This window comes from Stylophora pistillata, chromosome 10 (genome assembly GCF_964205215.1).
Source record: "Stylophora pistillata chromosome 10, jaStyPist1.2, whole genome shotgun sequence".
Classification (NCBI taxonomy): Eukaryota; Metazoa; Cnidaria; class Anthozoa; order Scleractinia; family Pocilloporidae; genus Stylophora; species Stylophora pistillata.
In genome coordinates this window covers 25990184-26011500 of record NC_142528.1, presented here as the reverse complement: position 1 = coordinate 26011500, position 21317 = coordinate 25990184, and the positions used below count along the sequence as shown (strand labels likewise).

General features: G+C 37.0%; 1 protein-coding gene and 1 long non-coding RNA gene across 3 annotated transcripts in view; one reads left to right on the top strand and one right to left on the bottom strand.

The window, feature by feature from the left end:
- The window catches only part of LOC111323019 (cyclic GMP-AMP synthase-like receptor 1), a 24626-nt gene extending 3964 nt beyond the window's left edge, over positions 1–20662 (top strand). The window contains exons 3-6 of one of the 2 annotated variants that reach the window (XM_088737297.1): positions 15232–15516; positions 17918–18062; positions 18651–18793; positions 19101–20662. In XM_088737297.1, the coding sequence (XP_088593423.1) occupies positions 18010–18062; positions 18651–18793; positions 19101–19702 (798 nt within the window). In that variant the 5' untranslated portion in view covers positions 15232–15516; positions 17918–18009 and the 3' untranslated portion in view covers positions 19703–20662. The remainder of the gene's footprint in view (positions 1–15231; positions 15517–17917; positions 18063–18650; positions 18794–19100) is intronic. The other variant, XM_088737296.1, reaches the window with a different exon arrangement.
- LOC148722408 (uncharacterized) lies at positions 11862–15179 on the bottom strand. The gene is made up of 2 exons (XR_015992869.1): positions 13654–15179; positions 11862–13500 (listed from the first exon to the last, which is right to left on the bottom strand). It is a non-coding gene; the product is annotated as an uncharacterized LOC148722408 (long non-coding RNA).
- Positions 20663–21317: the final 655 nt, after the last annotated feature.

The window sequence follows — 21317 nt, the reverse complement described above, 5'->3', positions numbered from 1 at the left end:
GAAAACATTTAATTTTGATTATATTGATTATTACGCCAATCGCAGTGATTCCCTTTTTTTTTAAATTCGAACACATTGAAATTGTTTTGGTTTGTTTTACGTACAGTCACTGGAAATGCGTTCTATAACAGCAATCATAGATCGCTAGTTTTAACTTTTGGAACGGAAGATCTATTTTCAAATTAATTTCTGTAAAATTATAATAGTCATCAATTCACTACGCTATTGTCACACTTAGGTAATTGTTGAACAGTAAAATTTGCTTTTGCCTTTTTTGTTGGAGTGTTCCAACACAGAACTGTTTACAATGCCGTTAGGTCATAGCAGTTATCTTAGTTAAACTTTAGTTATTTTTGCCATTTGACTTTTTAAATTTTATTCACTTACACTCTTGAGTTAGACTTAAATGTGATGATCTCATGTAAACCTTACGTTTCTATTCACTAGAAAAGAATTGTATCAAGTAAATAGAGACAAACAAATAAACTTCATTTCCAATATATTGTCTTTTATTTAAAAGTGTACAAATAAAAAAAAGTTGCGCTTTTAAAAGGGCCTGGTAAGTAGTCAAAATATAGGCTATCTCTTTTACTTTTTTTTGCGTATGGAGGGTTGCCGAGAGGAAAAAAAAATTCTGCAGATTTGAACAGCATCTAGCATTAAAACAAAAGATATACCCGACTTTTGATGGGAGAAAATCGTTTGCATGGAGCAAGATTTTTCCCGCCAATAAACTTAGTTTTTTTTTCTCTGAACTTCTGGTTTCAATGTGGTTGGCCCTTTTAAAAGCGCAAACTTGTAATGCAGAATTTCCACGCAAACACCCCTCGCTTGGGCACGATTTTGTCGTATAATCAGGTGTAACGTGATTTCTGATAAGCTTTATTTCATTCAACAGACTTCTTGGGAGCTGTAGCATTTTCTTTTTATGAATCTTCTTGCTTCACGCGATCTTGAGATCTTTCAAATCTGAAGATAAAAAAATGATTTAGTCACAGTAATTTCGAGTATACTCAGAAGTAAGCAAATCACTATGTCATCTATTAAAGATATTCTATATTTTCTCCTTGCGTTGTCCCTCCAGCTGCATAGACCATAACCGTTATTGCCAGACAGATTTTCAAGTTCCAGGTTTCAACGACTCAAACTCAAACCAAAGGAATCTTAGAACGTACCTTAAGGAGTAACTGAATTAAAGATGCATAAAAGTTAATTACTCCGAAATTAATGAGCAGTAGATAAGCTTTGCACCAAGGTCAGTAACTGAGCAACTGCGCACCTTTCCCTCCCCTAAGACAATGTTATCAGTTGACTGTTGTTGTGTTATGGGAGGGGTAGGTACCTTAAAGCAGTAAAACTACAACGATACCAAACGTCACGATTTGCTGTTTTTATACAATAATAATAATAATACATTCACTGCTAATCGCCATCGCAATGTACAGCAACGTCGCAGCTCAACAACGTCGAACCGAAAGCTTACAATGGCGCCTCTGGCAGCCGCTATACGGTCCATGTATGATCTTGGAGCACAGCTTACAGCCAGCTGGAGTCAGCTGTCTGTTGGTTTTTTGGTGAGGGAGGAAAACCGGAGAACCCGGAGAAAAACCCTAGCTCGAAGCAGGGAAGAGAACCAACACAAACTCAACCCACATTTAAATGACACTTAACCCTTCATTCCCAGGATCGGAAAATTAAATCAGATTCTCCACACAAAGTCTGTCATGCATTTCAAATGATTTCAGTAGCTCTTAGAATTTGGCGTAAAATTAAACAGTGTCTGAACGTTGACATTTTTCTTCTTCTCATTACCTTTTTGCTTGCAAGTAGTTGATATTGTAAGGAGAAATTCCTTGTTGGTCATTCCCAGTTAGGATTGAAAGGGTTAAAGCGGGCCGTTCATGGAAAACGGAAAGAATCAGTTTTGATTTTATTTGCCTTTTCATATCTCCTAGATTGACACAATATAATAATAGCACAAGATTTCTTTGCATAACTGCTGCATATCTTTTTATTTTACCTTAAAAACGATTGAATGCATGCGGTTAGAAGTGGGTCTAAGTGGTTTTCCGTGGACTTCACGCCTTACCTTCCTATATTAAAAAAGAAAAAACTTCGAATTCGCAAGTGTTTTCCTTTCTTCGTTCACTTTAGATACATTTTTTTTCTTTTTTTAATTTTGAGAATTTTCTTTTAACCGAGTGCATAGTTCAGGAATTCTCGATTCTGCCCGATCCCCGGTAAACGTCAACTTCATGGCACAATGATCACCTGTCCTTACATTATTCTCGTTCCCTGATTTCAAATTCTAATAAATTTACCTTTCTCGAATCCGCCAGTCTATTCATTTTCAGCTCTACTCAAGTGTACGCTTGGACGAATTTAGAAATTCTGATGATTACTAAAACTTGACTAGTAACTCAAAAAGTCCTTATCAATAAATGTTCCTAAACTCTACTTGCATGTACCTTTTGGGTCACTCAGCGCAATGTTAAGCTAGCTCGTAAAAGTGTACTTTTTTTTCTTCAAACTTTTTTCACGAACATTCAGGATATCAAGATACACACAAGGTCAAAATGGTTGCAACGACAACGACAACGTCAAGAGAGGAAGAACCGTGACTGCCCCTGATTTGTTTCCGACCATGCGAGAGCAATAACTTTATAATTCTCGATCCATTTTTTTTTTTTTTCAATGCATTCTAGTCCGGGAAAGAAAACCTTACAAACCACACAAAATATAAATATTAATAGAATTCATACATTTTTGCTCTGACAAAACACTCCTTGTTTTTGTTGTTATTATTGTGAGAGGTATGGGGATTGTTTTTTAGTGTCACGTGACTAAAGAAGTTGTCAATAGGACCTTTTTTAGACCACTCCTCAGGTGGCTATGAACTAGTTTTGGTGCCGTTTTCGCTTAATAATTGTTTCTGTACAATGATAGCTGTTTTTCACACAAATTTCCTTTAGTAGCATCACACATTGTAAAACTGACCACCTGTATGCCTTCAATTGTTGTTCACAATACGTACAAGCTAATTCATAATGGCTGTTATGAGGTCAGACCTAACGTCCTAACCTTTCTAAATAATTCTTGTTCCGAAAAATTCTTACTTTGTTGTCTTTTTAAGAAACTGCCACAATTATATGTATCATTGAAAAGGTTATTAAATGCAGAATTCGGTTAAATTAGATGCTATTTGATTTTTCCCTCTTCTAACAAGAAGGAAGAGGATAAACAGGAAAATGACCGAGTGCCATTCCACCAAATTGATCGGGTATCAACTGATATGATCGCAGATGAAATGAAGCTGTACAGTGTCTGTCAAAAAAGAACAATCACCTAAAGGGGAGTCGGTATATTCCCATTTTTCTATTGTTTTCCTTTCAAGATAGATCTGTCATGTTTGAGTGATGAAAAATTTGCAAACGAGCAATATACGAAGAAGGTATTTTGATTAAAAAAATGAAAAATTTTCATCCTTATTGCTCGGTCAAATCTCGGGCCAAATTTCACGGACTTGTGTCAGCACTACATACCCCTTGAATTCGTTTGCATTTCGGAAGAGGAGGTATTTTGACAAAATAGAATTGCGAGTTTCAGTGCTCTACACATCTTACGCCTCTCTCGGAGGTTTTAGACAGAAGGCAGTCCTCTTCAGTCTCGGCGGGTCAAAAAAATCAGTGAAAATCAATATGCAGTTTTAAAGCTTTTTGTCACCGAAAGGTCGCGAGTGAGTTCACGTGCACCTTACAGAGACCATCAGAGATTATTAACTCTAAGCGAAAAGTTAATCGAAAAGAAAAATTTGGCCAAAGTTGACCCAGAAAGATTTGGAGTAACCTTAAGTGCGATAAAGATGAAGAAATATAAGTGTTAATCGTCCCTTGAAAAACCTTGGACAAGGAAACAATCATGAACTGACCTGTATTGACTGTGTCTGTTTCCCGCATGGACTGATTCTGATCCGTTGTCATTCATCTTGTTGTTTGATGGGTTAGATTACCTAAAAAGTGACATACAAAAGTGTAAATAACGATGAACAATCACTAAAACTGATATATAGCATAGTACGACTAGAAATTCTCCTCACAGCAGTAAAGTTTCATGTGTAGCGGGAAGAATAGACAGTTTTAGGGTGCATGTGGCTACTAATATAACACTGAAAGGAAGTGAAGGTCTTATAATGACGACAGAAAGTAGCGTTACAGAAGATTTGTCTCATATGCAAAACAGAAAACCCGCCGCATCCCGAGTACCCCGTTCCACAAGAGAAAGATTAGTCATGAATATAGTGACTAATTGACACCCAACTAATAAAAATGGCAATAAATAATCATATTAATAATGATAATAATAATGATATCACTAGTAATAGTAATGTTGATTTATTGGGCCACTGTTCCTCTATCCTATAGTCATTAAATTTTGCTTCTTTAAATTTTTCCCTGTAAATTATAATTTTCTTTTTGCAATTCTATTTTTTCGAGACTTTTGTTTAATACAAAAAGGCATTCCGCGTTTTAGGATATTCCATTCCACTGTTCCATCATTCCTTTGAGAAAGTTCACCCCGGTTAAACTTAAGGTATCGTATTGCGGCTCTTTTGGGCATTAGTCGCGGATTCAAATAGTAAAATAATCTCTCTCAGAATGAGGGAAAATTTTCCTCAAAGTTTCCACGATGTGCAGATCATGCTAGGAAAAGTTCTGTTTTCATTAACGCACTGAAGTTATTGGTAAAACTATTTTGAGATGATTATCATCTTCTGCAGTGTCACGGTGATCGAGAACTGAAAACATTTATCTCGGATCAAGACAATATATATCTCTAATCTCTTTCTCGGGTCTACTTTATGATTCTCATTATAATTTAAGAAATTCAGACTTCATAATACCAAGATTGAGGACAGTTGCATGCGGTAAACACAGCCTGTCGTGCCCAGGCCCTGTCCTATGGTCAAAACTCGAAAAATTTATTCGGCTGTCTGACTCACTGGAAACTTTTAAAAAACGCATAAAACAGGTAAATTTTAATAGTCTACTGGACATCGAATGTAAAGACTGCTTCTTATGCAATCATTAACTAATCATTTTAAACATTTAAATACACAAACATACATACAAATTTCATATCTTGTAATTTTTAAAGTAATTTTAGTACTAGGTAAATAGGTGTCCCCAATTAGCGTACGTGGTACGCAAGAGATTTTGACACGAAATAAAGTTCTTATCTTATCTTATCTACTCGACACAATTTTCTGATTCAAACGGTAAAATGCTCTCTCTGCAAAAAATACATTTCGTGTTTCGTGATGCGCCGATCAGCCCTATTGAGAAAAATCTTCAAGGAAACGTTTTGTTTTTACTTACGCGCCACCTGTAACTGAACGATGGTGAGAAGATTTTTCGTCTTCAACAAATCTATGTCTTCATCAAATCTTGAGTTTTTTTAGGCACAAAATAATGGAAATAGTACCATATAACCTCATACATTAATTATGCATTCCACTTTGTCTTTCACGACAAAACTTTAAAATCACAGTCTACTAGTCTGAATGCATAATTAATGATGGGGTTATATCATACTTTTATATATAACAACTTTATTTAAATAATAACATGTAACATATTATTATTAAAAAAGGGTTATAGAAGGGAGGAACTTAATCCTCATTGTAAACTATACCCCAGATATAAAAATTTAATACTATGCAATATACATATACATACTGAAACATTTTACATACAGGCATATATCTATATAAATATAAAATCTAAATAAAGAAGACATATCTAAGATAACTATTGTTTAAGATTATAACTAAATAATGTATAATACATAGAATAATTTAATTTTTAGTCATAGACCTAGTTAAAAAATGTTGATTTAAGAGCTTTCTTAAAAGCATTAATTGAGTCAAGTTCAACTACTGATGATGGTAAACTGTTCCATGTGTCGATATGTCTGTGCCAAAAAGAGTACTTAAAGATGTCTGTACGGCTAAATGGTTTATATAGTTTAAACTGATGACTTTTTCTTGATTGCCTGTTACTGAAGGATATGTAATTATTAGTGTTTACAGAAGAGTGTCCTTTAATGAACTTAAAAAGCTGAACCAAACTAAGAAACTCTCTGCGCTGAGCTAGTGTCGCTAGTTTCAAGGATTTTAGTCGGTCTTCATACGGAGTGTCTTTATCAATGATCCATCTTGTAACGTTCCTTTGCACGCATTCAAGTTTTTCAATGAGATATGCTTGGTGAGGATTCCACGCTTGACAAGCGTACTCGAGTATTGGACGGATCATGGATCTATAACCAGTAAATAGAGCCCTAGAGTGAGATCCAAATGTCCGCTTGAGTAAGCCCAATAATCTGTTCGATCTTGCAACAACAGACAGTACGTGGGGTTTCCAAGATAAATCACTGGAAAGAACTACCCCAAGATGTTTGTGTGTAGATACTTGGGTAAGTAGCTTGCTATTAATAGAATAGTTGCACGGAGAGGGAGTTCTAGCCCTGGTGAACTTCATGGACTTTTGCCCAACATAATTTGTATCAAGGGCATTCTTCTTTCTTAAGTGTGTGCTGCGTCCAATAAACTCTAGTGCAAATGTCGATCTACGATGATACTCCGAAATAAACAAGTGACATCGGGTCAATCGGGTAAAGTTCGGCTTTCTATTGTTACTTACCATCACCCACTTACTCACTCACTCATTTCAATAATGTATGTGACATCACAGGTTTATTACGAATCAACTTAAAGGCCTGCTCCCAGTTGGCTTGTTAGCTCAATTGGTAGAGTGCTGCACTAGTATCGCAGAGCTCAGAGGTTCGAATCCCGTACAGGCCTGATTTTTTTCAGGTCTGATTTTCGCTATTGCATAAATAGCGCTATCTACTGCGAAGGATCGTGCATCATATGTGTATGTGACTTTGTTTCTTATAGGAGATAGCAGCCACAAAAATCGAAAATTTATGAATTTTTTGCGAGGGGGGGAGGCATATTCAAATTTACCTCTCGACACAACAGCCGTTCCTTAAATATTTTCGCTTTCCTTCTAAAAAAACTAAAGAGATGTATTTGTATCGAAATAGCAACAGCGAGAAAACTCTATTTTCGTAAGTTTTTAAGACGAACAATCAAAGTTGTTTAGAAGTATTAACTCTAGGAAAATTGCGTTCTTCTCCTCCCATCCTAAATATCTTGACGTTTGGTTCGTTGTTTCCTCCGTTGGGTAGTCAGTTGATAACAATGACACATCTAATGTCCTTTCAAATAACTTTTTAGCAATATAGTCTTTTGGCCCTGTCATTAGTTTGCAAATTCTCCATATTATTCTCTGTACATTTTCTATGGCGCTGATAAGGAGAATATGTCTAACAATCAAGAGCCTCCTCAGTTGACGACCATTTCTTTCATTCTCATGATCTCGATGTTTGATTCAAAGGCGATATTGTAAGGGAAAATAAGATGCAAGTCGGGTTTAAGGTTAAACATGATTATAAAAATATATTCTCATGGGATTACGATGTTGCATACAAGTAATTCAATTATGAACGTTCTAAAGTTTCTAAGTAAGACTATTTTAGTGTTGTTTGTAACTTAGGAAAAGAAGAGTTGAAGCTCTCTCAAATTGACACCGAAAATTTGTATTTAACTCTAATGAACAATAGAAGAATAAAGTTCAATAACTTACATGAGTTCAAAGAGACTAAACTTCCCTCTTCTCATGGTTTGAATCTGTTGACTTGCAATCGCTGACTGCAACCTGCGTGCAAGGACCGATACACACCAAAGATCGACATTCAAGACACCAATAATTCAATTTCTAGCATCACATGTTCCAACTATCTAGGACATGTAATACGAAGAGTTATCCGACCAAAGACTGCAGTTTAAAGCTTTAAACCAAGCAGGAAAGCGCAGTTCTTTCTTCCACGTGCAAAGATCCCAGTGATACAAGTACGATGAATACCGTTAATGCCGTGCATTTGCAATTCAATTCCGCGTGCCTCACAATCAGTATTCAAGATGACCCTGAGAGGGGTGGGGCAGAATGTATATCTCAGATCGGTCTAAGATCCTTATACAGCAAGAAATTCTGCAAATGTTACACACAAATCAAAACGATTCCAAAAGTGCCGACTATCAGTTGGTTTGTATATCTGGACAGTCTGTGCCTTTTCATAGAGAAGTGAGGGCAGTGACAGAGAAGTGAGGGCAACAGGGCCGGACGGCTTTTTCTGGGCTGGCTCTAGGCCCTTATAGATTATGCTAGAAAAAGTAGCATATTATGCTAGTAGCATTGCTTTTTTTTGGCGAAATTATGCTAAAATTATGCTCTTTTTTCCAAATTATGTCCCTTTTTTTTTAAATTATGCACTTTGAAAAAATTGCAAATAAGTCCAAAAAATACATTTTTTAATTAGAAGCCGTTGGTCTACAGGAAAGAAACGCAACAAATCCACAATGAAATTCAAATAAACATGTGGTTCATGTTAACCCGGGATGAGACCGTTTCAGACGTCACTCAGTGATTCACAGTGAACTACACTGAAATGCTACTTCTTGAACTAAAACTTAAAACATCGAATAACGTCACCAAGTGCTTGGTAGTAGAGATGAACAATGATCAAATTGTAGCATCAAAAATGATCCGATAATTATCAAAATATGCAAATTATGCTAGTATTGCTACCGTTGGCAGAAATTATGCCAGTTTGCTCAAATTATGCCAAACTGCTAGCATAATCTATAAAGGCCTAGCTGGCTCTCGTCATCCCGTCAGGCCCTGCACACGTCAAACAATGCACAAGAACGTACGCACAACAAGGTGACAAATAGAACACAGAACAATCAGTGCTCGAGACAATTTTCCCAAAAAATAGAACATAGAACAAACAGGGCGCGAGATACAACAAATAGAACTAAGAAAAGATACTATACGTTAGTGGTATGGTCGCCAAATAATAGCAACCATACCGATGAAAAGGAGCCAAAATGACCCTTGGCTCGAGTGGGGAAAGATGGAGACATATATCACTGTCTGCTATAAGAAAAACATGATTGTGGTGTTTTCAGTCCACACCGTATAAGTCAGTTGTAACTGCATATCAATGTTCCGTTTTTGTTTCAATGATAATCTTATCTGTATGATTTTTTAGGAACATAAAAGATATTCTTTTAAATCATGAAATGATACTCTAACAAAAACAGACGACTTTTCATTAATGCTTGCTTAGAAATTAAAGTTCTCCGCAAATCAAAGTTGAAGTATAGGCGGTAACAAAAGGGATTGAATGTGTGTCAGATTCAAAGATAAATATGAAAGGATTACCTCTGTGTTTCCATCAGAAGTGTCTTCTTGAAGTACCTGAGACGAGGGTCATTGTATATTAATTGGTTCTTCAGAATGGTCTACTTGCGACAAAGCAGATAGTGAAACTGTGGCTTGAGAAGGGCTTTGGATAGTGACAGATCGACCTTATTTCCGACTCATTTCTGTTTTTCCACTAACGGAACCATTTTCTTTGCAATTTCCTTTGCATATTTAGGAAAACTTCTCGATTTCTTCTCTCATACTGAAAACTGAAGATAGTAGCAAGCACGTCCGACTTTTTTTTTATTATTAGTTTATGCTATTCTGATATCGTGCTCTTACAATTACATTTTCCGGCCTCTACTTTGCCTTCTTTTCTGAATTTTTCTCCAAACAAACTACTATAATGATGAATAAAGGATGAAAGTTTCTAAAGAAACTGTGGTGCTACGTTGGTGGGGGTAACATGGTAATTTGGTTATATCAACTAAGTTGAAATTGTAAATTGGCCACCGTAACGAGTTGAAAATCTGACGTTTCGTGCGTTAACCCTTCGTCAGAGCGAATGGTGAAGGACTAACGCTCGAAACGTCAGCTTTTAAACTGCTCGTTCCGGTGGCCAATTTACAATTTCAACTTAGTTGATATAACAAAATTGCCTTGTATAATGATGACAACAATCCATCGTTCCATGAAGAACAGCTTCAAGCCATTGTAGCATGTAGCGGCTTTGGTTGGATGTTTTTCGCGTATCGACAGGAGATAGATAGATAGATAGATAGATAGATAGATAGATAGATAGATAGATAGATAGTTTATTACCAAAAAATAAAAATGCTTTGCAGCCATCGGCTGAATTGCGTACTTTTCACAATTATTTATAAATATATATATATGTGACCATATAAAAACTACAAAATTTACAAAAGATTCAAGACCTAAAATAATTACAATTATACAGCAATGGAACAAATACGCAGTCGATGCTAAGACCCTATTAGCCCTCGCGCACATAGCCGGAATGAACGAAGATTTGAAACGATCAGTGCGGAAGCGCGGCTTTTCAAAAAACGCGCTGGCGTCTTGTGTTGTACGCTGAATGATGTCTGTCTGACAGCAAACTGTATAATTTATGAGATGGATTTGAGATGGACAAAAGCAGATCCGTACATAACTTCTTGCGTCTGGCGTATAGCAAAGCTAAACCATGCCTATCTAAGGAGTCATGATCTGACAGTTCTGGTGAAATAGTAGATAGTGCGCGCCTTTGGACCCTTTCGATGTCATCACTAAGATACGCGGTTAACGCATAATGGGATATTTGCGCGCTGTATTCCAGAACAGGACGTATTGTTGTACAATAGAAATTAATTATATCTTCCGCTGGAAGATATCATTAATTTTTAAGGAAGTTTTCAAGTGAAAACTTCACGCACAAAAAGAAAACAGTTATAATAATTTAAAGTTATCGCTCCATTTCCGATCCCTTCCGTAAATCACACTTTCCTACCAACCTCGTGACTTTCACGTGACGTCACTGGCAATCCAATTACGGTGTCCGTCATTACGGTGCCCCTCAGCACACGTCTCGAGCAAAAGCGAAGGATTATTTCTTGAAAGCGTCACGCGTTGTGTGACGCGGTGTTAAGTTACGCGAGCAACCGTTGAGATTTGAATGCGGGAACAAAATATGGTCCAGTTAAAACACAGTAACCCAGGCTCACTGTCTGTGTCACGTACACATGGTTAAATAGAGAGAACATATGGGGCGAGGTTTAGGTCTGGAAATATGCTTGAAAATGGAAATAAAAATCAATGAAACTTACCATGTGGAATTTAGGATTTGGGGTCATATTCCATCATTTCGTCGTTCCGGCATTCCATCGTTCCGTCATTCCGGCTTTAAGGGTCGCCCGTCGCCAAAGTCCGACATTCACAACGTATAAATGATCCTCTCGTCAATATCTGGCTTATTACAGGAAAAGATAGAAGAGTTTTGTCCGCTCATTGCTTTGGCTGTTAGGCAGGTCTAGCTGAATCTTGCTCACACGTTGCCAGTGTTTTATTTTATATAAAATGTTGGACTCGAAAAGTTGGCTTGTACGCAAGTAAAATGCTCATGGCTTCTTCCAACTTATGTAAGTAATGTTACTCATACAGGGGAAAAAGAAATTGATTTCTCTTCTGCTAAAAAGCTAAAAGAGAAACTTGACAGTCACACTGAATCTTTTGATGGATACTCCAATCAAACTCAAACTACATATAATAGAGTGCAAACAATGCAGCCATTTAGTTATCCACAAAACACTAGTAATACTAAATAGTGCAATCTGTTGTTTACCATCCTTAATTAGCACTATTTTGTGCTGTTTATTAATTTTTATTTTGCAGTTAAATTGTTTACATTCTAAATGCAGGAGAAATCACTGAATTTTGAAATACCAAAACATTTCTGTTGGTGTAAAATAATGTGAAATCATTTACATTGATACTTAGAATTGTATATTTTTGTCATAAAATTAACCAGAGATATGAATTTAAAGACTAATACTGCACTTTATTTTCATAAGAATATATTGACCATTTCTGAATTTTATAAATAACAAAACATGTCTATTAGTGTAAAATAATGTGAAATCATTCACATTTACACATATAATTGTACAATTTTGTCATGGAATTGACCAGAAAAATGAATCTAAGCACAACTACTGCACTTTATTTTTGTAGGAAAATATTGCCATTTTTGAAATAATTTTTCAAAATATTGAAAATAATATTTTGTTCCTGTTTTTAATATTATTTTGACAATGTGCAAGATGACTATTACTATTTAAAATATATTTGATTAAAAAATTCAACAATTTTTGTTGTTGCTTTTTAGTTAAAACCACAATCACTATTAACTTGATATTTGCCATCCTTGACATGCATTTACATCACAAATGTTCTCAATTTAAGTGATTGACACTTGTTACAAAAAATTATTTGTTAACAAAACATTTATCTTTGCCCTTTTAGTTCACTGATCAGCAGCTAAATAATTTTGTCCACTAGTTAGAATATTTTTCATTAACCTGTGAAACAAAGTATGATAAGCAGGGGTTTCATTAAGGGCCAGGCACCGGGCAAAATTGACCGGTTGTGAGGACGGTTTTGCTCACCTGATTTGACGGTCTGGAGGAAAGTTTATCTTATAAAGAAGTTCGCTTCAAAGAGTTTTGCCCACCTGTGAAAACCAGTTGCCCTCCTGCAGAAAACATTAATGAAACCCCTGGATGAGTAGAGTTTAAACATCAAAATAACAGAAATGGAACTAAGAGTAGAGTGTAAACATCAAAATAACAGAAATGAAACTAAGGTGTATTACCCCAAAGTGTATTTAATGGATTAATGAAAACCATTCTACTAATAGATATCAATAATTTGTTACCATAGTGGCAATGCATATGTTGAAAGTAATCAAGCTGTACAAAATTGTATTTAGGTATCTGCCCAAAGCATAGGTCATTAGAAGTGGTTGGTTCCTAATATATTACAAAGTTCTTGCACTACCCTTGTGAAAATATTTTCCAGGATCCTGTAGAATTCTATCAGGATCCCAAACAGGATTCTGTCCAGGATTAGGATCCTCATTTATAAGAGTCTTTAGATCCCACAGGATCTTGATAGGATAATCAAGATTCCAATATCCTGTAGGATTCTGGGAAAGATTTCCACCAGGGTATTATTTTAGAAAACAATAAAAATTCATTTAAAAACTAGTTAATCGGATGGTACTATTGATGGGAAAAAATTTACAAGGGCTGAACAAACCCTTAGAATACGATCTATTAGGGGTACCTGGTTCTCTGTGAGACCATTCAGGTCACAACTCAAGAATTTAGTGGGGAGTGTTCCTTCTAATATAGTGTATTTCCTTCATAGTGAACCTACAACTCGCTCCACCTGGATCCTAAAATTGGCTATGCCTCTTGAACACTCTACATCTACTGGGTCTAACTGAGCTTTTCCTATGGTGAATGCAGGAATCACTGGCTCTCCTTGCTTTAACCCAACACTCTCAGAAATTGCGAATCCTCTATCTGCCATAAGTATCTCCTGGTATCAGTTTTTCTAGGATTCCGCAGTTCTCGGTTAAGAATTTATCTGAGGTTCTTCCTCCCCAAGCCTTAGAAACAAAAGAGACATTTCCTTGAGGTGTAATTCCAATCAGAATCTTAACAGTGTTATGATTCTTGTATGAAGAAAAGGTCTGAGCTCTGGCCATAAGATTTATTGGTTTCTCAATAAAAACCTCAAAACAATCAATTATCACAGTTACCTTACGACCAAAGGTATATTGAAAACACATTGGCATAGTCTCCCATAGTTGTTCCCTTTCTGGCCAATAAATGAAGTCAAACAACCTCGAGTCCATTGCATGTATCCATGTGGTGAATATCCTTGACACACTTGTTAAGGACACCTCAAAACGGTATGCTAAATCTTGAAATAGTACATTTAACCGTAGCTTCATCAAAACTATGATAAATTCTTGAAAGCTGTTCAAATTGGTTAAATTGGATCGTCGTGATACGTACGGTGACTTACATGTTCAAATACTACCATTAGTACTTCAAACGGAGAAAATCCGGTGTAAAAGCGAACTTTCTCTGGAGAATGGAAGAAGTCCTTGACTGGAGCATGATACACAGAGTTTTAAAACAAATAATTGAACTCTAGAGCCTGAATTCCCCTATTTCTCCTGCCTTCAGAAACTACTTCAAAGTCCTCAGTTGAAGTGGAACGATCAACCATTTTGTGGACGACCGTTCGACTTGCTTCTCTGTCTCGTTGCCGTCAAAATATCCATAGCTTGTACTGCCACAAACCTCGTCAGAACGAGGGTCTAAGCTTGAAACATCGTCAGTAGATGCGCTAGCAGTGGCAAAATCTATGTTTTGTACAGCCAGACCACTTTGTTCCAGCTCTTTTTTCTACTTAGGTGCTTCGATTTGTTGACGCTCGATGTTTCTCTTCCCGAGCTCTTTGGCCCTTTCGGCCCTCAAACTCACTTTTTCTTCATGTTCATTGACCGTAGGTTGCTTCGCTTGTTGTTTTCCGAGGTTTAGAGTTGGCACCCAGTCGATGTGATATCTATCCCAGGAGGCTGCAGCTTTTCCAGTAACAAAATGTAACCCATATGCTCGTTCACTGTCGAGGATTCTCTTCGTCTCTGTATCGCCTCGACTGATCGCTGAAATCCAGCGCCTTCTTCTCTCTCTCGTGAGCTCTTCGTGATCTTCTCCTTGATTCAATACAATCTTGGGAAAGAGTACCATATAACCCCATACATTAATTATGCATTCCACTCCTTTGTCTTTCACGACAAAACTTTAAAAACAAAGTCTACTAGTCTGAATGCATAATTAATGTATGGGGTTATATGGTACTCTTGCCCAATCTTGGGTATTGTATGAAAGCTACGACGATTTTTCCGCTTTCAGAAGTACATCCAACCACTATGGTAAAAGTACAGTACATCTCTTTGTTTGTTTACGCTTGAGGGGCACAGTAATGGCGGATAGCAACCGTTGGCAAGTGTGGTGTCACGTGGCTGAACTGCAGCTATAGAAACGTATTTGTGCACGATCTTCACAGTAAAAAGCACTATTTAAGCAATAGTGAAAATCAGACCTGAAAAAATTCAGGTCTGTACGGGATTCGAACCACTGACCTCTTCGATACTAGTGCAGTTCCAGGGGGTGTCCATACCGCTGACAAGTAGCCAAAATGACCGTGGGCTCGAGATTGTTTGAAAAGTGGCGGGAGCGTCGGCAGGAGCGACGCGGAGCGACGAGAGCCATAAGGGAGTTTAAGCAAATCACTAATTTCTGCTATTCTACTACTCACCGTTCAGGGCAAATTTCAGATCTTTTGAACGCGATGTCGTACGGGACAGGTATAGTGGATAACTTTGTTGAGGCTTCCCTGATGGAGATCAACGTTCAGCTGGCTTTGGACCGGTGTCCAGACATCGTCAGACCGGTTAGTGGTTTCGTGGAGAGTATGTGGTTTCAGAAATTCAATATCATCCCGAGCGGAAGTTCTTTCGAAGGTACTGCAATAAATACGTCAGCAGACATCGATCTGATGCTGGAATTACCAATTGGTTCCGTGAAACTGCATACTATTGGACTACCAGGTTAGTTTTTGTTGTTATCCGTTTTTATTTTTGCTTTATTTCGTTTTCTCGACTGACTTAATCAGCGATTCCATTTTGAATTTTACTTGAAGAACGAGGAATTAAGATATGACTGTTAATTGCGATTTGAATTTCGATTTAAGATCGAAGAGTATATATTTGAATGTGGCGACTCACTCGACAGGGAAGTCGAAATTCTTTGTGATTCCATTTTGAATTTCGCTTGAAGAACGCGAAATTAAGGGCCTGATTACATGAGCCGGGCTGGCCCGGTTAGCCGGGCTGATTTCTTTTGTTTTCACGCTTTTGCGAACACCAAAACAAAAGAAATCAGCCCGGCTAACCGGGCCAGCCTGGCTCATGTAATCAGGCCCTAAGATATGACGGTTAATTGCAATTTGAATTTCGGTAAGTGTAATTCATGTCGACCACGGGACTGCGGGAGCAGCTATTTAAAGACGCCTATTAAGTGACCGGGTATTCTGAAGTTTACCTGCCGATTGTCAGTAAGGATGGGCCGATACGGTTTTTGCGAATCGATACGATACCGATTAAGATATCAGCGTTTTTCCTCGATATCGATACCAATACTGTGACGTCGTTGAGTTAAATGTTAAGTCACGTGATTTGATCGACGAAATATATCGTTCTAGTGCACTGTTAAAGTACTTAATATGCAGCGTTCAGTACTCTATAGAACACGTTACAGAAGCGTCAATAAGACAGTCAAACATATAATACTAAACTTGTGGTCGCCACTGAGTTCACTATTGCAGTGCTCCTGCGCCACTACTTAGATGAGGGTCTCAAAGGGGGGGGTGGGGCACATTGACGGTTGACAGTTAAAAATTAGCCCTTTTGACGGTTGACAGTTAAATTTTAGGTCATTTGACATTTAATGTTTAATTTTTTGGAATGTCGTGTATAAAACGAACTAAATGCTCGAATGTGACTGCAATTTTTCATAATGACAAGTTTTTAGAGATCTGTTAATTCATAACACCTTTCATTATCAAATGACTAATGTTCTACGACACTGGAAGTATCACTAACCAGTTTTACTCACGACTAGAAGTTAAAGGACTTACATAAATATCTTTTTTGTGATATATCAAAACTTTTATTTATAAACAACAGAACTTGACCCCAATTGAGGCAATCATTTATTCCTTAATTAAGGATGTTTGAGACATTTGACGGCCAACATTGGCTTGCTTATTTGATGGTTGACGGTAAAAACATTGCGTTTTTGACGGTTGACGGTTAATATTTTGGCCTTCTGACGGTTGACAGTTGACCCCATTGAGACCCTTTCACTGGTACACTGCAGTACTCATTGCCCAATCTCAAGCCCAGAGTCTTTTAGACTCCAAGTCAGCGACTGGTGCTGGCGTGAGACAAAGTGTGGGCTGGTATCGAATATTTAGTGTTGGCACATCCTAAATTCATATGAGAACAATCTTCGCAGTGAGGAGCACTATTTAAGTAGTAGTGAAATTAAGACCTGAAAAATATTCTAGCCTGTACGGGATTCGAACCCATGACCTCTGCGATGCCAGTGCAGAGGTCATGGGTCGTTAATGTGCAAAGCTTTAAGTGAAACCACGATCGAAGCGCAGCCATGTGGTTTCACTGCAAAGTTTTATTTGTGTGTTTCTATCCCTCCTACTCAGTAGTTAATAAATAATAAGTCCTCTTTTTTTTTCCTTGGAGTAAACTGTTACTATAATCTCCTCAGACAAGTGGCAAGGCTCATTTTTCTCATTTCAAACTGGACATCCTAGCTCATCATTCCTAGAGCAGATCTATCCACAATCCCTGTTGAGGTGTCTCAAAAATGCAGACCTTGAAAACTCAGACTGCAGACCTGGATCAAGAAAAGGTTTCTTGAAAGCCTTGTTGGGCTCAAAAGAAGAAGCATTCAACACCAGTGTGCACGTCATGATTTTGTTTGATAGCACATGGTTTTGAGAAGCCGGTCTCACATGACCCTAGTGCTGGAAAATTCATCACGCAATGCTTCACATGACTAACGCTCAAGTCCAATCAAATCTTTTCTTAGACATGTTTCTTAATCGCCAGTAAAAAATAACAATAAAGGGATAAGAATGTCTGAAGTGTCCAGATGACATCTGAGTATAAAGCTTTAAGAGTTCACCAGAAGTTCGAGTAACAAGTGGACAAAAACTTTGAACCGAGATGATTTACATTGTTTTGCAAACGTCTGTGCTGCTTTAAATATCCTCTCAAAAAAATCCTTTTTAACATCACCAAATGTCAAAATGAATTTTTTGAGGTCTGCGGTCTGTGTTTTCAAGGCACCCATCCCTGTTGACACCTTTGATAGTTTTTGTTAAATTTGCATATAAACAGATTGACATTATTTATTCTGTGATTGTAGGATTCACCTTGATTAAGCTAACAGGGCCCAAAAGGAAGCTGTGGTAGAAGTTAGGCTGTGCCAATAGACAGGGGTTCTTGAATGCCACAGAAATGAGAGAGCTATTTGCTAATTGTGTCAAAGTGGCTGTCTCATTACTTCAAAGGTATGGGTTAATGCTTATGTATGTTGGAAAGAATAAAGTTCATGACTCAGGCTCACCTTGCTCTTTTGTTGAGGTCTTGAAACAACAAATTTCAAATACCATAAAATATCTGATGCTGTTTTTTTAAGGAAGTAGAGCAAAGAGTGATGGTAGTGTAGTATAAAGATAGTTTATATTGTAATTTTAACTATTTTTACACCATAGAATAGCAAATGGATGTATATAGGGGATTTCCTTGATAATTAGGATCTCTTTCTCAACACAAAAAAGTTTTAACTGAATTGGACATGTTTGCCTATTTGACCCTCTATCACTATTTTGTAAAGTGTTTTCAATATGAATTTTCCTGAAATGCCACACCAGTAGCAAACACAGAAGAACTCCTTCTCAGGACTAAACTCATGCAAACAATTGCACTGTTTGATCACCTGATACTCTTGGATTCTGCAGGGCCATCACATTCTTTAACCAGTTTTCAAGGATTTGATATTTGGGTAGATTAAAAACTTTGTAATGATTTCAATTCATAAACAATATCTGATACAATGTTTACTCCAAATCATAATAAAGTGATCTCTGACTTTGTAGCAATGTTGTTGCTGAGGAAAATGGTCCAGCAGTAACCCTGAAAATAACAACTCCAGAAGGAAGAAATGTTTCTGTGGACTTGACTTTGGCTATCAAAGTTGACTGGCCAGATGATGCAAGGGAATGGATCACAAGGACTCGAGGTATCAGATTTCTTTATGTATGTCATGCTAGACTCTAAAAAGCCTGAAAATTCTGAAGACTCCCATTGAAAATTGATTCTGAAAAGCCCCACGGGCCAAGCCAATAAGTTTGTACTTGATATCTATATGCTTGTGTTGGCTGCCCCAAGGTTTGTTATTCAATAGAGAGTATCTGTACTTTTCCAGTCACAGGTTTCCCTCAGTCTTCCTCCACTCCAACTTACTGAAACACTTGTAGGTTCATCCCAGAGCCGACATAAACTTTATGACAGAAATCACAGCTACTTTTGTTTTGAATCTGTTTCAGTTTGGCCTGATGATGACCTTCTCAAAGAAATAGTTTTACAAGATGGTTGTCATGTGGTTGCAAAGAAACCTTCAAGTACATGCTCTTTTCCTAAAGACGGAAAAGCATTCTGTTGGAGGTTCAGCTTTTCAGCAGCTGAGAGGAGACTGTTCATTTGGGGAAGTCTTGAGGAGGGAAGACAGGTGTTATGCAAGATGAAAAAATTGAAGCATTGCCTGAAGCCCTTGAAATCCTACCACTTTAAAACCCTCTGGTTTTACCTGCGTGAGTTAAAACCTCACTCTTTGTGGAACCATGATCAGTGCTGGGAAAGACGTAAGGACTTACTTTCCTTGCTTGAGGGTTGTTTGACACGTCAGTTGTGTCCTCACTTTTTCATCAAAACTGTGAACTTGTTTGAGGAATTTGACCCCGTTCAATGTTCTGACTTAATCAACCAAGTAAGATGGATAAGAAAGTTGGGTGAGATGAAGCAAATCCTGCGCAAGAAAAAAAAATTCAAAGGTGCTAATGTGGATGAATTGTTGCTGCAATGGATTCACAAAAGGGTGCAGAAGAAATCCAAAGCAAAAAAACGTTGTGGAACAAGAACTGGAAAGTGATATCAAGGCATGGAAGCAGTTTTGTCTCACAGAAAACAAGATCAGAGAAGTTTGAATTGACAACAAGTTAACATTTGCTGATCACATTCAGAGTGTCATAAAAAAGGTCTATGCCAAGATTGGTGCCCTTAGGAGACTCAAAAAACTTATACCTGTAGATGTCTCCCTATCACTCTATAAGGCGTACATACTTCCTCACCTGGAGTACTGTAGTCCGCTATTGCTTGGAATAAATAAAACACTGAGCTCTAAACTTGAGTCAGTCAATAAGTATGCACTCAAAACTTTGCTTAATCTCGGCAATAATGTTGATTACAATACAATCTTAGCTAAAAGCAACATGAAAACTCTAGAACATAGGCGATTTTATATTTCCTTGGTTTTACTTTTTAAATGTATGAAATGGAACGGTCCGGAATATATTAAAAACTTTTTTAAATTGCGGGAATCTAGATATAGTTTAAGGAATAAAGGTGTAAATCTAGTGCAACCAGGGTATAATAATAGATCGTATCATAATTCCTTTACATATAAAGCTAGTCACCTTTGGAACAGTTTACTAAGAGAAATTAAAACAGCATCTACGCTTAGCGATTTTTGTAGTAAACTTAAGAATTTCGATTTTAGCACTCTAGGACCAATCTGTAAATGTAATACATGTAGTTGACTTTTATTGTACGTACACATACATTGTCATTCTTATTCATATTCATCTACTGCAATATCTTTCACCGAACATAATGTTTAGACTCTTTTAACTATCAATATTAATCACCTACAATTTTACAATTATCACTCGTACTCTAAACTTATATATTTTTACCTATAAAGTTTTAAGTACTTCTAATAATATACCTTTAATTATAGTTAATTTATAGTCTACCATTTTATACATGAGCCTCTGGCTCGGGCAATTGGGCAACCATGCCTCACGTTAGACAATAAACTTTGATTGATTGATTGAACTTTGATTGAGTCATTCTTGAGCTAGAACTGAATAACATTGATTTGCTTTTGTGCAAATTTTTTAAAAGTATTTTTAAAAAGTTTTTGAAAGTATGAGCCTGGCACTTTAACATCCTGTCAGCAGAGAATATTCAGTGTTCCCTGGATGAAGCTGGTTCCAAAATGAACATCATCTAAGGGGATAATTTTAAGCTCTCTTGAGGGAAGTTTTGAGCACAAGGCACTGACCACCTTTCCAAGACCACCAAAAATGCTGGAATACCTGGCAGAGTTTCTAACCATTCAGTATGGAAAACGTCTATCTTATGTCTCCTTGGTATCACTGGAATTTAAAATGTCTGGACTGAAATCTTTTTAAAGATGAAATAAACAATTTTTAATAGAAATCTTTTTGCTATATAATAAAGTCTTTGTTGACCAAGCTTGTTAACTCAGAATGGCTGGATATTAACCTCATTCTTTTTTGTGTTTCAAAGGACTGAGACAAAGTCGAAGCCATTTGAATATTGTTTTTTAGTTTTCATATGTGTTGAAGCTATGTGGTTTTAAGTGAAGATCTAAAGTTTATTTTTGAAATATAGATACAAGGTAAGATAGATAAGATAAGATAATGACTTTATTTTAAGAGGGTAGCATGTAATTACTATTT